Source organism: Stegodyphus dumicola, chromosome 10 (assembly GCF_044657685.1).
Source record: "Stegodyphus dumicola isolate Sdum_Otavi_A_Nest chromosome 10, ASM4465768v1".
In the NCBI taxonomy this organism is placed as follows: Eukaryota; Metazoa; Arthropoda; class Arachnida; order Araneae; family Eresidae; genus Stegodyphus; species Stegodyphus dumicola.
In genome coordinates, this window is record NC_140777.1 from 92153632 (window position 1) to 92172777 (window position 19146).

Here is a 19146-nt window from a genome sequence, read left to right on the forward strand (position 1 = left end):
CAAATACAAAACTTAAGCCAAAACAAGAATTAACCCCAAATTCAGCAACAAGTCCAACCAAGAAAGAAAATTCAGTAACTCAAATCAAATCTATTACGATTCACTAGCAAATTCAAGTCAAACTACTTGTAATCAACAGAAAATTCCCACACATGAGTACAGAGCAAAAGTAACTAATCTTCTCAAACTTATTTCAAAACATTTTCACAAAACAAATTCCCGTTGTCACAAAATTCTCATTAAAATTTCACTTTCTACAATTCACAAGACTAAATTTCTACTGTTTAAACAATTCTCACATGACAACTCTTCACAAACTTAAAACTCAGAAGATAACTAATCCCAATTACTCTGACTCATTTAACTAATCAGGACTTCACTCAAGCTGCTGAATTCAATCCAAAAAAAAAAAAAAAAAATTAAGTATGCGAACATCACTATTGCTGATCTCTGGCAAAAATCCAAATCTAACCCATGTTCACTTTAAAACAGAATATTGCAATTGAAAAAAAATATTCAATTTTTCTAACTCATTCATTTGTATCATTATGCCTTAATAACTTATAAAATTCATTGCTCAATACTAAATTAAATTTTCTAACACATTACACAATATACTGGAATCATATCAAAACATTGTAATTCAAAAAGCAATAATATACTACGCTAGATAATTATGAAAACATTACATACATTTCACAAAATATTATTCAATTAATTCAAAAAAATCAAAATTTCTCTAACGTTACCCCTCACAATTACACATTTCACAAGATTCTAGGTTAAATAATTAGCAAAAACACACACACAAAAAAAATTTCTAGCTACGCATAGCTATGGCTTGTCTCATTCAGTAAAATAATTAGAGTCCTTAAGTCTCGCTCTCTTAATAGTGCTCAAAAAATGAGTCCAGTTTTTACCGACAAGCACTCGAAACTTTATACAAGGATACACAAATAGCATAGGATTATCGTGAAATAATTCATTTTCCATCTTGTATCATAAATCAGTACGTCGAAAATCAAAAATACACATCTAGAAAACACTCAAGGATTTTCAACAGTAAGAATGTACAGTACCTATTCTGCTACATTAAAATACATATTTTTCCTAATTTTAAAGTTCAATTCTGTTTGCCTAACGTTAAAGTCCAAAATTTTTGAAATTCACACACATTTTCAAACTTTATCACTCTCGTATCAACAAATAAGCAAACACAAATCAAAAACTCTAATTAATCCTAGCACATAAAATTTAACTCCTTCCTTAAAAAGTAAATTACACAAAATAGGTAAATTCAAAATCCAAATTCAATTCTCGATCCGATCCCCCACTAAGCAGAGGTCACGGCACCAAATTTTATATTGAAACGTGCCGCGAGAGGGTCGAACAAACACAAAAAAATATATATAACTTATCTTGTTAAGACATCTTGAAGTGGAGGAGAGCTCATATCTTAGCTCTATCCTTACGTCACTTGGCAAATCCGTAAGACAGAGACTCGAATCGGCACGACAATAAATTACATCAGCTATACCGTCAAATCTTACGCCTGCTACTGGTTTCCATAGAAGAAAATTGTTCCCACTGGAAGCAAGAGAACAGCTTACACCGCACGGCTGTCTGCCCAGACTCTCAGCTCCACCAAGGAAAACGTAGACAATTAAGCTAGGCATTTTAGAGAACGGCTAACGCAGGCTTCCAGTTGACTAAGGTGACATAATTCCTTCTGTTTTCAAGTCGGAGTTCAGAGGACATCGTCCTGACTTTTGCCGATACAGATAGAGACCCAAGTCTCTGTTAATTTTTTTGTTATTTGCTCCACAGTTTTTTTTTTCTTCGCATTTTTGAGAAAACCCGCGGCCGGGGAGCATAATTGCCGCTCCCCGCCGGAAGCACCGCTCGATGCCGACTAAATCTTTTCCTTTCTCCTTCGCAACACCCACAAGTTTTTTCTCAGTCTCCTTCAACAAGTCCGTCAAGCCCGAAAGTCAGCGAATCCAAGCAGTGAGTGCCTAAGCGAGTCAAGAGTAAGTGTGTCTCGCCTCTTAACCAAACGCGGTCGGGGAGCATATTTGCCGCTCCCCGCCGGAAAACATCCCGCTTCGTAATTACATTTTGTCCAGCAAGCCCGAAAATCAGCGAGTCAGTCAGAGAGTCAGCCAAAAGTAAGTGTGTATCCAACTCGAATTCCCTTCGTCTCCTTCACAAAACGGGCTCCCACTATGGCTTCACTTATCGCCCCCTTAATTATGGCAAAATCTTCGTTTTCAACTCCAGAATGCGGAAATAAGGGTGATCGCGCATGCGCGCCCTTCTTCACTTAGCCAACAACAGGACCCTCAATCGCCAAAAACCTGAATGACTTACATTGAAAGACAAGTAGCAACCTTTGACCTTTCCGTCACGTACTTTCCTCTCTTAAGGTCAACTAACAATGAAAATTCTTTCTCGAACATTCTAAAGCGCGCGAAATCATGACTTGGCGAAAATTGCCTCCCTTTCCCTGCTTCTTTCACAATGAATAAAAGTTTGTACAAGATTTACAAATAGAGGAAAATAAATAATACTCTTTTAAACTAAATAATATTTCCAGAAGCATCTGTTTTTCCCCAAAATTAAAGCCTTAAATTAAATAATTCAGAATCAAAATAAAATTTAAATTTCCATAAATCATGAAATCATTCACCTAATTTTTTTATAACGCTATCAGATAATTTCTCTACATAACACTTTATTGCAATCGGCATAACTAAACATATACTTATATACACCTACCCACCTTACACGGCTTAAAATGCGGTCTCCCTGTTCTGATACTTACATTTGGTAAATTTTTATACGCCTTAGGAAAAAAAATGAAAATACAAGAAGTTTGAACAATGTACGGCAAAAATTGGCCGGGGTATTTAATTTCAAAATTTTCAATTTTTTATGTCATTTTCAACTTGTCTTGAGAGATCGAGCAATACAAATCAATTTAGAATAATTTGAGGAAATAAGTTAAAATGAAGTGCGTCAACAAATGTATATAATTTAATACACGTACAAGGAAGTCATGTGACGTCCACATCAGATTTCTTTAACTAAGTTTATTGTCCGAAAATCGAAAGGGAAAATTATGATCATCATTTAGTTTCCGAATAATGCGGTTAAAGTAAGAACATACCAAATGAAAAGTAGTGGTGCATTAAACTACAGGTAACTATCAGAATATTATTTCGTTAAAAGAAACCTAGATGCTAATAAAAACACATGCCAATAATCTTTTCACAGTATCTGTCGGATATTAAGCCGATATCTGTTGTTTGGTATAATTTGAGCAACTTCAAAAAGAAGAATATTTAAATTTCTAACAAACCATGTCGTTAATTTCTAGCGCCTTGCCATGTACACTTCAGATATGGAACTCTTACTATATTTCCTTAAACAAGTCATAATTTCCAAATGCAGATGTCAATTGTTGAGATGAGTTTTCATTTAAAATAAAAATTTATGACAACAAACTTCGTAGACTACAACATTTCAACAGCATCTCCGAATTATTATGTAAATTACCTACTAACGCTTCGGAATAAATTATTTTATTGTATAGAATAATTTTATGATAGCTATTTTATAGCTAGTGTATAAAATAGAGATAAAATAATACATTCGAAAAATAAAAATAAAACATTCGAAACAAGTCTATATTTTACTTAAAGTTAATACTCGTACAAATAAATTTCAGAAATACAAGTGTGCGAAAAACAAATGTCAACCGCTGTGTATAACTCAAAAATAAAAGCTAGACTTTTTTTTTTTTTACTTCACTGATCGCGAACAATATTTATTTTTGCAGAATGCGACTTTGACGAAACGAAATCCTCAAAATGAGGTTTAAAAATAAATAAATAAAATATAAAGAGATCCCAAAGCTTTCAGATTTTACATTACCCCCAAAGGGACTTTTTTTTAACGTTTTGTGCGTTACCTTTATTTTTAAAATATCATATTCTTTGCCCTTAAAAGCATTAAATTCAATTCAACAGCGATGTCGCAAAATAATTTAAAAATAAGCATATCTTTAGAATTTCCGGTACACAGTCTCGCGCTCTAGAGATAAAAATATTTTTTTCTTTATAATGTTGCCATTGCTCTCTTTGAAATCGTTGAGTTTGTTAATCAAAAATTCGTTAAAGTGTTACAAAACATGAAATCGATAACAAAGCAAATCCCAGATTTTAAATTGGGGCTTCCAAATGCCCATATTCAGTGGAGGATTATGTTATTCAAAATTTGATAGCTCCATGTACCGTTGATTTATCACGATACGAGAAACATACACACATTGATGCAGATTCTTCATTATTTAATTCTTTTAAATATAACACAGGGTTATAATATTTGGTGGCAACAATTTGAAAAGTGATTCGCCGTTTATAGTGAATCGACACAAAATGCCAAAACGAAATAAATAGCCCTTTTAAACTAACGCCTTTTGGGCTAAAAAACCTTAAAAGTTTCAGATTTTAATAGTTGCTTAAAAGGGTTTGTTAAGGTTTTTACGCGTTCGCTGAACTCGCAGTGTAGCAGGCTGCTCTTGTACTTACTCTTGCTAACCCTTGTTTTTTGGGCTTTCCAGCTTTATTATTAAGTATCCTTTTTTTTTTTTTTTTTTTTTTTGTTACACCATATACAAATCAACAGCAAAATCAGAAAAATTTTAACAACATCATATGTTTAAACATCCCGGTGCACTGTTAATTGTTTGCATACATTTTTGTAACTTTTTTTTCAGTTTTCTTCAGTCCATCTTATCAGTGTTCCGTTTTCTTAGTCCTGGATCACAATTTTTCTTTTTTGTCTTTTTGTTATTAACTTTGTGTACGTTAAATTTATTTAACATACATCAACGTTCTTCGCACTTAAGCCACATAAAATTCAGTTCAACTGCAAAATCACAAAATATTTAAAAACAGCATACATCTAGAATTCCCGATAGTGTTAGAGGTTGCCATACTTATTTTTGTATTTCTTTCAAAACTAGCCTCTTAAATCAGTTACATTGAAAAGTAGAAAAAAAAAAAATATTCTTAAGAAATGCGTTTATTGCTCAAAAACCTTACATATTAAATTTGAAAGTATCTTATCTTAGGCTTTACTGAATACCAGTACGCTGACAGGGGGAATAAAATTATTTTATCTACAGCCGCGGGAACACATTGCTGTAGTAATAGGACTGAGTTTGTTAATTTAAACTGAAACATAAAATATCATGCATTTTTCTGAATCTTACGTGCTGAGACAAGAAGACAAGAAGACGTGCGGAGACAAGAATATTTTACTTGGGGCAGTGTTGCCACTGCTACTTTTCAAATCCTTGAGTTTGTTAATCAAAAGCTCATTAAAGTTTACAAACATGAAACTAATAAGAAAACAAATTAAAATTTCAAGCCTCCAAGTGCACATGCTCGGATCGAGGAGTTCGTTATTCAAAATTTGATAGCTCTAGGTACTGCCTTTTCTTCATATTGCGAGGAACATACATATGCATGCAGATTTTTCATTTTTATATTTCTTAAAAAATAATGCAGGGTGATAACATTTGATAGCAATGTTATAGTTTGAAGTAGTATGAAAAGTGAATGAGCCATACAAAGTGAACTGACATTTTTAGTGAAATGTCGCAAAATCCTATTTCGAGAATAATAAGCCCTTTGGCTTAAAAATCTTGCAAAAAAGGAATTTCGTTAATGAATTGTTAATTAATATAATCCACTTACCATGTTGATGAAAGATGAGGCGAAGATGAAAGTGTTAGCGATGAGGAAGAGAATCACTCTGAGGACGTGACTGGTGGCGACATCTGTCGAGCAAGGACTCAATGAGCGGGAATGATGACTGTTGCTGGTCCTGCGCTGCGATTAAAAACTTTTTTTCCTCAAGATCGGATCACAGAGCCAACAACAAACAAGCAATCACACACATTATTTGCATTAAATAGGTACAGCACGATTACTCGTAAGAATCTGCTCAAATGCGCACTTACAAAAAAGTTACATAATATGAAATTTTCTACAACTGTTGAATAAATATTGAACAATTTACGTCAACAATTGTTGAACGGATTTTGATGTTTACGTTACCGGAAATATATGAAAGCCGGCATTCTATAGAATTCTTAGGCATATTATAGAATACCTAACTTATTAGGCAAAGTAAGAAATATGACAATTATTGTACACGTTCCTAGTAATTGTATATAATACCTAGGCATTCTATAGAAAGACAAATGCTGTTTTAGCAAAGTATTTAAAAATTGCCATAATAAAGCTATTATATAAAATATGTGCATTTTCCAAACATTGTGTGAAATATATGGAATTATGGTTTTAAATGTATGAATGTATTATATGTATAGGTATTCGAAACGAATCGGAGACGCAGCTTATACTTTGGTGGTTTTTCATTCCATAGATGCATAGGAAATGTATTAAATATTAATCGTTTCATACACTGCGAGCCATTTTTTGGCATTCTCTAAAATGCCTAGAAACAGAATGTCCGCTTTCATATACTGCCGGTAACATTTGCAATAATTTTATTTTACTTCGCAGATTTTACAAATGGTAAATTTTAGATAAAATTTTGCTTTCTGCAGTTTTGTAAACGAATTGAAAAATATGCTTATACCATTTTAATATGTTATAAATTAATTTTACATTTTAAGCAATATGTTATAAATGAATCATTTTCAAGTCTCATTTTTTTGTTGTTTCCTTTTCCTTCTTTATCTTCTTCCTTCGTCTTTTTTTTCTGATATAACGTACAGTGGATATCGTTTAATGTGATCCCAGTTAATGTTATAATTCGGATATTATTATGGAATGACCGAAGTCCCTCTCGCTTGGATACGGAAACATGGAAAATACATAGTTTACTGTGACCAACAATTCAGTTAATCTGATATTAAAAAATATTTGAGAATACTTTTTTATAGATTTATTTGTAGATTTTGCCCCTTATTCGTAAAGTCGCCGAATAAGGGGCAAAATCTACAAATAAGGCCAAGATAAATTAGAAAAATAATAATAATAATAATAAATCTCAAGTACGGAATTATGTAGCCAAACATCTTCTTAACATCTTATGTAGCCAAACAACTTCAGTCAACTATTTAGAAGTAGGCAAATAAGGTTTTTGTAGCTGAGATTTTGAATAAATCTACTGATCTTGAGAATGACAGACACATGCCTCTCTTCCTCAGGGAGGGGAAAAAACGTACCCGATAATCCATGCCAAACGTGGTTTTTCTTTTTACTAAATTCAAATTTAACATTTACATGTTCTCTTTAGTAAATGAGAGATAGCCTCCGAGCATTAGGATTAGACGTACAGCAACAGACACATATTTTCCAGAATTGTTATGAACTCTTGCGTTAAATATATTATGAACAGTTCATAAGAGAATTTTGGCATTTTGCGAACTTTTGATAGCACCTTTATTTGATGATACAAATAAAGAAAACGGAGAAGGCAATAATTAAAGAATGGAATACGCGTACCTGAGCTCTCTGAATCCAGGTGACAGTTGTCAAGGTGGCAATCACTACAAAGGTAGATGTTAGTGTCCCAATAAGAGGAAGGGATCTGAAGAACAGAGACAAGAGAGGAAACTAATTCATTTAGCAGACAATATATTGCACATCTAAACACAGATTGGTAACTGAACATTTTATTAAAAAAGCAGAAATCTTTGAAAATACAGTAATTTGTTTCGATTATATGGCAGAAATTCACGCTGTTGCTTGCAATATTCGAATTCTATAAACTAGACACAAGACTATTGTTTTCAGTGAGTGCTGTCAAACTATAATATCTTTGGTAACGAGTTGAGTGAGATTTAGCAAACGGAATAACGGAAAATTGTGCAATAATGTTTTAATTCAACTTAATTTTCAAATACAGTGAGACTTGTGAAATACATGATGCATAAAAACCCATAATACAAACAAACAAAACATTTTAAAGGGTTAAATTCCTAACAAGCGCCTTAAAGAGCTCTTTTAAAGTTTAATATAGTTTATCAGTAGAAATTATCCATAGACATGGCTTAGGTAGAATAGAAAAACGTTTTATAGGATATTATTTGAATATGCAACCGAGACATGTTATATATCTTCTGTATATTTGAAAAATGAAAATATATATAACATAATTCTATAACAATATTGAATGTTTTGAATTAGATATATCGTGTAAAGTCGCCGTGAATTAGATATATCGTGTAAAGTCGCCGTGAATTAGATATATCGTGTAAAGTCGCCGTGAATTAGATACATCGTGTAAAGTGAAATAAAGGCATTTTGTTTTAAATCAATCTTATCCAAAAGTCAAAAAATAAAATTCTTAAGAGCTGAGTCTATAGCCCTTAGATAGCTTGTTTATCTGTAGCAGATAGGTTAAATTTGAAGCATCTTATACTTTATCGAATGGCAACACATTGAAATGAAAAATGAAGCAACGCAAAATCGTATTTCGAGACTAATAACTTCTTGGGGTATGTCTCTCTCTCTCTCTCTCTCTCTATATATATATATATATAATAATAAGAAAAATTGTAGTGAGCTCGCCAAAAAGTTACCAGGAGCTGTGGCTCCAAGAAATAGTTCAACACAGTATTTTTTTTAAAAACAATGACATTGAAGGGTGAAAAATTAGGCTACACGCGAAACAAAATGTAGAATATAAAAAAACAGTTAAATCAATCATTGGAAACATGTGAACGGCAAAAAATACAGTAAAAACCTATCAATGTGATAAGTGAAAACTTAACACATAAAAACTGAACTGAACAAGTTAAAACGAAATTAAAACATATGAAAAACATAGAATTACAAAAATTATAAAAATTATAAAGCGGAAAATGGTAAATTAGCCTAATTCGACCTCCAACCTGGCTTTTCAAGGTAAATTTCAGTTGGACATCGAAACAAGCTAACACCATTACGCGTTTCGCCGAAACAGACAATTGAAACTCTTGTGTGACGAAAAATTTTTTAAATAATATGAATTGTCCCAAAAAATCTTTTGGTGCTTCAGTTCTCTGTTCCAATTTCCCTATATATATATATATATATAGAGAGAGAGAGAGAGAGAGAGAGATACAGGGTGATTCTAAATTGCTTTTACAAATTAAGAGAGGTGATAGTACTTATCCAGATGAGCAATAATTACCATAGAACATAGGGTCGTATTCCACTCTGAGAGGCAGAAAGGAAGAATATTAGAACTCCAACCTGAACTTACAAGTGTTGAGAGAGCGAATAAACGAGACCAAAAGTTGCACAATCAGCTTAGTGAAAAACTCACAGAGAATACACAAAACGGACAAAACCGGAAACTTGGCGTTTGAGTGTTAAATCAAGCTCAGACTTTGATGGCAAAAACTCAAATGCACATTTGGTTCGCAAGGTCTCAACCTCTCAACCTCTCAAACGATTGCAACATGTTAATTATCTAAGGGCTGAATATTATTAACTAACTCCACTGTATTCCGAGATTAGCATGAGAAATTAATGCTGTGTTCCGGGTGTCAGAGATTCGTGTGCCATAGAAGGGCGCTTCAAGTACAACGAGCGCAGCAGAGCAAGTCCTGGAGAACAGGATAGAAGATGGCAAAGGGGAAAAATTGCTACACAGTTTAACTGCTAAAAAACTGCCATGTTTTCGGTTTTATCCGTTTCGTCCACTCTCTGAGTTTCTCATTAAACTGATTGCGCAACTTTTGGTCTCGTTCATTCGCTCTCCCAACACTCTTGCAAGTTCAGGTTGGAATTCTAATATTCTTCTTTTCTGCCTGTCAGAGTGGAATGCGACCCTAGGTTCTATGGTAATTATTGCTCATCTGGATGAGTAATATCACCCCTATTAGTTTGTAAAAACAATTTAGAAACACCCTGTATAACCATTTATTTCAATTCTTTATATATAATTTCTTTGCCTTTAAAATGTTTTTGAATGTTTGCGTACATAATATGAAGTTTTTTTATTTAAAAAAATTTTTTTGTCTTTTCTAATTCCATTTTTGTTTTTAAATTTTATATTGTTTTGTAGTTATTACAGTAAATGTTTTCGCGTTAACCTTTACCGCTTTAGTATTGTATTATTGTTTATACTTGGTGTAACGTTTTTACTCTGGAACTACAATATCAAATGTACTTTAACGCATTAGCAAATTTGAACTTTCCTCTTCTGTGCAAATATATATATATATGTATAGTATGGTGTATTTACGCAGTTTCTTAAAATTATTTGAAAGTATGAACTGTGACCTTTTTTCGCTCGTGTGTGATGAAAAAAAGGAAAGGAAGATAGGTTGTTATAAATCAAGAAGTTCGCTAACTGGCGCAAAATGAAAAAAAGTGTGCCAAGATAAATTTTTAAATTTCTCACCAAAAATTACAAAATGTAATACCTAGGCATAATTTGATTCGTAGAATTAAAATAATGAAGAAAACTGATATATTATTTTAGAAAAAGTCCGATTTTGTGTGAAAATAACTATGTTAGAACAATGCTGTATTTAAATCTAATATATATCCTTAGTCACGCTTACGAGACATGAAAAACGCAATTTGAATTTCGTCAATCGGCTTAGTAGAACGGGAGATATAGAACTGTCCCATTTTTTGTGAGCGCAGTGTACGTATATATATGTGTAAGATAAAAAATATGTAAAATAAGTTATAATTTAAACTAGCAATAGCCCCTTAAATGCTTAATTTTGAGTATTACGTTGGTGATGTAAATATAACTAAGGCTCCAACAGCCAATAGTAATTTTACAGAATATTAATTATCTATCAAATACACTGAGAACCGAAACTGACTCATTCTGAACAGAAGTCACATGATTTCTACACTTCGGTCTAGATGGACTGCTGATTGCCGCCCTTTTCTTACTGCAGAGCTATCAAAAACGAACGAATAAAAGATTCGAAACATGCACGAATAGTTTATCAAGTTGTTTGTGGCCGAAACGTATTTACTGGAATAAAAATGAATATTTGATCTGCCTCAGTTGCCTAGTTTGCTCTTCATTATTGATCAACATTCTGTGTAATCAATATTTTTACGGAATCATTACTTCTAAGTTTGCTTTCATTAAGATGATAACGTAATTCTATAAAGAAAAATGAATATGTTTAATTAGGTATTTCATAAATTAAATGCATTATTTCAATTAATTAGGTTAAAAGCTAAAAAAATGTATTTTTAATATATATCTATTTCTGTTAAATAGTTTAGCTTGTTCATTAATAACAGACAGACTAAATGTGAAAGAATAATGTCTTGCGCTTCTCCAAATGGTAACAGACTCAAATGAAAGTGAAGTAAAGCGAAATCGCGTTTCGAGAGAAACAGCTCTTTTAGGCCGAAAAGAAAGAAAAAAGGTAAGGGCTCCTAATTTTCCAAGATGACACGCGGTTATATCTTTAATTTTAAAAATGTGTTTAAAAAATTTAATTTTAATTTAAAATGGCTGTTGAGTAGGTTATCTACATAAATTTGATTCATTTTCAATTAAAACATTTAAATTTATCTTTGCTTTAAGCGCAGCAAAGATCATGTGATACAACAGAAAAGTAGTATTAGATGCCATTTTAGAAATCTCTCCGTCACTGGCGATATCAATTTGCACTTAGGAATTATGCAAACGGGAAGTGATGTATAGCAAGTTATTTACATTTATATTACTTCCCAGTTTTAACTTTATGTTGAAGATTTATGTTAATTTAATGTTGCGATGTTGAAGTTATGGATGCCAAACACACTGGCACTCATACACATTTGGCGGGACATACTTTTGAAAGTTATTCGCATGCTAGGTAGATGATTAAAGCCTTACGGATAGATGGAATTTCCTGAACTGTTTTCGATTTGAATCGTGCGATTTTAAAAACGCTTTAATACTTTTTGTTTCCTGTAATATGGATTTTAAAGTTTTATTCACAAAATTTTGTATGCTTTTAATTTTGTGCGTTTTTAGTTTGTTTTATGTACTACTACAAAATAGTAAATAATCTAATATTAAAAAAAATCACCATTCACTACTGCGCATGTTTCGACGGTAGATTAAATATCCGAATATTTGAATCGTTTTAATAGTAACAAAAAATTCTGAAAGGAATGATCGTTGAAAAGTATTTGTTAAGGTGTTTTACCCTCTCGCTCAGATAGGAGTCTAGCAATCTGCTGTTGCACTCACTTCTGCTACTTAATTTATTTTTGTGTTTTCAGCTTTATTATTAAGCATCGTTTTCTTCGCTCTTACACCTATACAATTCAACAACATAGTTACAAACTTTTAACACAGACATATGTTTAGAACTCCTCATGCAGTGCTAAGCGTTGGCATACATTTTTCTATATGTTTCAGTCTTTCCTCAGCTCATGATATCAATGTTGAGTTTACTTAGTAAAATACCTTTTTTTTAATTAATGTTTTTCTTATTAATGTTTTGTATGTAAACTCTATTAAATATTATGTTCTTCGCACTTACGCTACATAAAATTCAATTCAATTCAACGGCAAAACCGCAAAATAATATTACGACATTCGTACATATGTAAATAATTTAGTGAAACTGCGAAGGTTATTGATTATTGTAAATAATTTAGTGAAGTCGTGGAGATTATTTAATTTAACTAACAATTAATTGTTAGTTAAAGCAACTCCGAGTCTTATTTTCGCCCATGCGTTCTTGCCAAAATATTCATAAGCTAGCTCGCATGCATTCAAATGAGGTAGAAAGATGTGCTATTTAAGGGAAGGTTTTGGAAGGTGATTTTAGTAGTTAGAGAGAGCGTGTTATGCGTGTTTGCAGGCCACGTTGCTAATTGGAATTACTAGCAATTAGATAGGTATGGCTCTAGGTGCTTCTAGCCATTAGATGCCGACTTCTACGTGTCAGAGTCTTCCTGTGGTTTAAATTATCCTGCAAATCGTTAGGCTAAATTTACTATATTTTAAGTTCATCGTTACCTGTTTTGAGTTAATTCAGACGTGTTGGCTTTGTGAACCCCAAGTGGGATCATCTGTATAATTATATTGAGTGAATAAGGGTTTTTACTCCATTCTTCAGACATTGTGTTGTAATTAAGACCTGGGGATAGTTCCTCACACAGTCATTTAGAACTCATAGTTTATGCTACCAATGTAGTTTATGCTACCAATGAGGAAACTCGAGGAACCCAAGAACACAAAATTATATGGGAAATTGTAGTATTTTTTTATATAGTATAACATAAAATGTTTAAAAAGAGATGCTTGGCCGGAAAAGAATACAGGGGAAGTATATTTAACATTGAGTAAATGGCTATCTCGCAGTATACGCGAAATATCGCCAAGCTGGCGATAGGTTTGGACAAGAAATCGCCAAAAGTCGCTAAACTTGGCTATCATTTGGCTGCATATTGGTCCGGTCCCTATATAACTGTAGTTGTTATTGTAAGTGGATGGCCGAAATTGATTCCCTACGTAACTATATAATCGTATCTTGCCCTCATATCTTCCAATAATTTGAGAAATGGAAGGCATTAGTTTTCTCGTCGGCCGGGAGAAAACTATGCAAGACGTCGGAGAGTATCTGTCTGTCAGTTATTTAACTGTCTTTTCAGATGCGTTTTTCATTTGACCATGCGTTTTGCAATATGCATGCGCTTTGCATGCGTTTGCAATATTGTTGCGGCATGCGTTTTGCAATATTATGTTCTTAGTTGTTTGAAGTGTAACTGACGTTTGTACTCTGTGATAGTGAGAACAGCTGTACGATTATTTTTGTGGAAAGTTTCACAACTGTAAAATATTTCTTTTGGTAAAAATAAATTTTATAAAACTATCATGGGTTCTGTGCGCATTCAATCCATTACGAACCCGTGCGTACGCAACAATATTTAAATGCAGCATATCTTTAGAATTTCTGATATACAGTCTCGCGCGCTGGAAATAAATGTGTTTTATTCCGTACAGTGTTGTTACTGCTCGCTTTCAAATCGTTGAGTCTGTAAATCAAAATTCATTAAAGATATACAAAATATGAAAGTAAATCTCGAAACTTTGAATTCGGGCTTCCATGTGTATTTGTTCGTGTGGAACATAATGTTATTCAAAAGTGGATGTCTCTAGAAACCGTCATTTTTTCAGAATGCGAGTAGCACATACACATTCATGCAGATTCTTCAGCGTTGAATTTCTTTAAAATAGTAGAGGACGATAATATTTGATGAAAGCAATTTAAGAAAGCTACACCAGTTTATAGTGGGCTAAGCAAAATACCACTTCGAGACTGATAGTCCTTTTGGGCTAACATTCGTTTGGGCTAATGATTGTCTCAAAATTTTTTATGTTACCTTTGCAAACTAACTGGGCTAGTGGGGAAGTACTTATTTGAAAGCAGGTACTGTATTTCATCACCTATTCTTCCCTCTTTCTTTTTACTAATTTTAACGTTCAAAATTTTCGGAGGTAGTGTTTACAAGTAAAGAAAAGTAGTCATGTGTGAACTACAGGTATTTATTAAAATACTATTTCTTAAAAAAAAATTACATCCTAATAAGAATACAACATTATTACATATTACTAACATTACACTATCTAATACGATATCTCCAATTTTACTTCCGTGTAACCTGAATTTCTTTCGTTCTCACTTTTGTCTCTGCTTAGGCTTCAAATCATCCATCAGTAATGAGAGAACGTGAATGCGAAGCCTATTCAGCGAAATCGTAGAATGAACGTCAGTTTATGTTTACTTCCACGCGATGGGGCAATTCTTATATTATGCAGGCATTAAGTTCAATATTCAGAAGGGAAATGTTCGGGGTGACCTTCGCAGGTCGATTGCGAAGGTTAGTCTTTGTTAGTAAGACAAAAACAGTTCCTACGTGGAAGAATCCATTTTTAAATTTAGGAGAGATCGTTGTCTGAACGTACTTGGGAATTGGGCGAATATTTTTTTTTTTTAATTATCAGAACCTGGTGCTAAGAAGCGAGTAGTAAAATACGGTAAAAGTCTTGAAAGCCATTCAGTATCATATTTGTAACAAATACACATTTGAAATGTATTCGCTGGCTCGATAAAATTGCTTCGGAAGCCGTACGCAGGCCAAAAGTTTGAGACCATTTTCATATATAGTGATATGTAATAAAACAGTTGACCTACTTCTGTTTGTAATAAGATCAATTAATTGCGCGCATGCTGTTTTTAAAACTTTTACAGCTTTTCTAAATGAGATTATGGGAAACAATGCGATGGATATTAATCGAGATGAATAATGACGGCAAAGGACTGCAACCGTTATCTTTTATCCCTTCTTAAAAAAGATCGATTCATAAAACTGACACTTCTTTCAAGTACTTGCTACTTGATTACGCTTTGCAATCAATAACAACACTTCGGTTATAAATGAGGAACGACCACTAATTGAAATGGGTTTTATCTCAAATTGAAGAGCCTCCAATCATTAATGCACAGAGAAGTGCAAAGCTAACACTTAAGTACTCATCTTAGTTGTGTTTTCTCATTCTTTGTTATAATTCTGTAATCAATCAGACGGAAGCGCTATTGTATGTTAATATTGTTGTAAATCTAAGCAAATATTTATGTTTATTTCGTTATATTTTGTGTTTTATCAGCTTATTCGCTGAAATACCCAACATTACTGATCTTTGCGCTGACCGAAGAGGCTGATAGAGAGCGCATTTAAATTCTGCTCCAAAGTTTTCACACTGCTCTGGTAAGTTATACACCGTTCTTAATAGATAACTGTCACGGCACCATCTAAGGTTTCTAGTGAGAATTGATACTTGCTTTGGTATCAGCGATGTCTTTCCTTAGAAAAACACTATCCACTGCGTGCAGATTTCTCTACTGCTTTTGAGATGTCCACGAAAAATTGACAGCGAACACACTTAAATCCAACTTTAAAGGTACTACTCTCCTCCCAAGAGTAAAAGAACATGACGTCATCTAACGGTTTCTTAACTGATACTGGAAGCGCAACAACGGCGACGTTAACCTGAGATAGGTAACATAATTTCAAAACTGTAACGATGTAGAAATATTAATATATATTTATTGTAAAAAAGCAGTTATGGATTTCTTACTTAGCATGAATGATAGCGCGAATGCAACAATGGTGACGTGGACCAATCACGGGTAATGTGTACGCAGGATGGCTGTCGTGGGTGCATTGTTTCAATCTAAACGCCCAATGTGGGGAGTCCGTGGGTTCAATTTTCGAAATCGTTGGTGAATGATGACATGCTTAAAAATAGTTCAATTTGGGCAGTGGCAACAAAATTCTCTTAAATAGCTGAATTCATTTATTAAATTCAAAAGACAAATAAATACACTGTGTTTTGCAAGTTGGCAAAACTTTCCTTTTATACTGCCGAATTTTCTGGTTAAATTTGAAACCTAGATATCTCACGCTTTGCAAAATGGTAAGACAAAGCATTTAAATCGCCGAGGTTTTTATCAAACATTCGTTAAATTAAGATAACATTTTACATATATATATAGGGTGCGACCCCCATGAGGTGGTTTTTGAGAAATCTCGTGTAGACAGTGACCTTCATCTTGTTTTGAAGACCAAATGTGGCAAATTCATCAAGACCAGAATAAAAGTGTATATTTGTATGAAAGACAGACGCGGACACACTTCTTTATTTATACAGAAGCGATAGTCTTATGTGATTATATAGTGTTATATAACAAATATTATGAACAGTTATACAGTGTTGTGTTTATATATTGTGTTACATAATATATATTATATAATATTAGATGTACATGGGTTTATAAAACATATATATTGTTATGTAACATATATTGTAAAATACAATATATATTGTTATGTAATATATACTGGTGAAATAAATTAATAGAATTTGAATATTTTATCGAATTGCATGAAAAGAACTGAACTGAAGGAAAAACCACTGGTTCCAGATAAAAATGCAAATCTTGCACGGCACACGTGTCTGTAGGCGGAGTCAGCAGAAAAAGAGCTTTATAAGCGCGTGGAGGGTAAGACGAATCGCGTTCGCTAGCACGCCTCGCCGAATTTCTTGGTGTTATCTTGCAGCAATTGGTTAAATTCACATCGAAACAGTAAAAATGAGCACCACTAACCTTTAGATGATGGAATTAAGTGGCGTGGGGAGGCTAGAGGCAGGGCAATCGCAAGTCCAGATATGCAGAGAGCTTAATTTAACGCCCAGCGTCGTGTGTAACCCATGGAAACAGTTCCAGGATACTGGATCCATCGAGAGAAAGCCTAGGTAAGGTCGTCCAAGAGCAACGACAGCCAGAGAAGATCGCTATTTGTCCATCTTAGCGAGGCGTAACAGAGGGGCTAAAGCTTCTCAGCTCTCTCGGGACCTGTATGCAGCCACAGGAACACGTGTAATAAGAGTGACTGTTTCCAAAAGACTAAATGAGAGAGGGTCTGTTTGCCAGAAGACCGGCTGTTTGCGACCCGCTCATGTCTACGGACAGGAGAATACGATTAGCATGGTGCAGGCAGCATAGTGATTGGAGTACAGAGCAATGGACGACCGTTCTGTTCACAAACGAGTCCCGTTTTAGCCTAAACACCGATTCTCGCCGTACTTTCATATGGAGACAGCCAGGGACCCGCTACCTACTCCCCCCCCCAATGTCCGCGAAATCAACAATTATGGCGGTGGCGGTGTAACGGTCTGGGCAGGTGTTGTATGGCCGCCCACCTCTCCACTTCTTTGACAGAGGCTCTGTGACTGGTGTGACTGGTGTATAGGGATAAGGTTTTGGAGCCCTATGTTCGCCTTTTCCGGGGTGCAGTGGGCCCCTAGTTCATCTTATAGGACGATAACACGAGGCCACATAGAGCTCTTCTGATCGACGAATTTCTCGAGAGTGAGGATATTCGCCAGATGAATTGGCCAGCCAGGTCTCCAAAGCTCAACCGTATACAGCATATGTGGGAAGCTCTGTGGAGAGCAACTGCAACTCGCAGCCCCCTCCGAGAACCATCCAGAAACTGAAAACAGCGTTGCTGAATGAGTGAAACCAATTGCTACAGACACTGATCAACTGCCATATATCCAGTATGATATCACACTGCGAGGCTTGTATTGTTGTAAGAGAACATACCTCCTATTAATCCATTTTTTGTGTCTTTTGAAACCACTGTTTCAGACCTTCAGACTCCCATGAGTGTTACACACGAACATGAGTGTCTATTATAACTGTTGAATGTTTATTTTATTAGTATTATATCAAACTATGTTCACATCAAATTTTATTAAGATCTGTCCAGTAGTTTTGGAGATCATATATCAACTATCAAAATTCTCTTAATTTCTCTCACCAGTGTATATTACATAGTTTTATGTTTTTATATAGTGCTATATAATATTTTTATATAATGTTATTTTGATATCTGTTATTATCATAGCGTTACTTATATAGCAAAACATTTACGGAGTAATTTTGCTTATTTTTATCTACGCAAATCCGTGCCCGATTCCTGTGCCTGTAACTGTTTATTTTGAGCAATTTTTGTAGATCTGAAAGTTCTCAATAAATCGGCGATTGAATTGCAAAGCCAGCTCAGTTAGAACAGAAGATACAACAAAAAATTCTATCGCCAAGTATACGATGTTTGGGGCTTTCTGACCAAAGTGGAGACATTCTAGAATTCACCGGAAAAAGCCATTTCCATGTGTTATGATATATTCTTCTCAAACTCTGGCGCAGCCCGCAAAAAGGCCATTGGGCAACGTAAAGTCTGTCAGGAAGGTCGGGCTGCGTCCCTCATATCATATCATATCATATTCTTCTCAAAGCCTTAACCCTACCTAAAATTAGTGTGGAGATAAGAATCAGTTGTCTCATTGATTAATTTGAGGGCCGAGGGACTTTATCCAACTTCCTGATTACTGCTTTAAAATTCTTGAAAAATTACGATCTAGAAATTTCTATACTTAATGTCGCAAAATTATTCTAATAGGCTCTTCTTTGCTTGCATTCTAATCGACCGTTAAGCCAAATTTGTCCTAAATTTGTTTTTATCTTTGAGCTATTCATAGCTGTTTACCTTGGCAGTACAAGCG

General features: G+C 34.0%; 1 protein-coding gene across 1 annotated transcript in view; it reads right to left on the reverse strand.

The window, feature by feature from the left end:
• Ac76E (adenylate cyclase type 2 Ac76E) overlaps positions 1-19146 on the reverse strand; it is a 618104-nt gene that overhangs the window by 87056 nt on the left and 511902 nt on the right. Inside the window, exons 13-14 of the mRNA XM_085825247.1 lie at positions 7548-7632; positions 5766-5900 (exon numbers count right to left, since the gene is read on the reverse strand). Of these exons, the coding sequence (XP_085681373.1) occupies positions 5766-5900; positions 7548-7632 (220 nt within the window). The remainder of the gene's footprint in view (positions 1-5765; positions 5901-7547; positions 7633-19146) is intronic.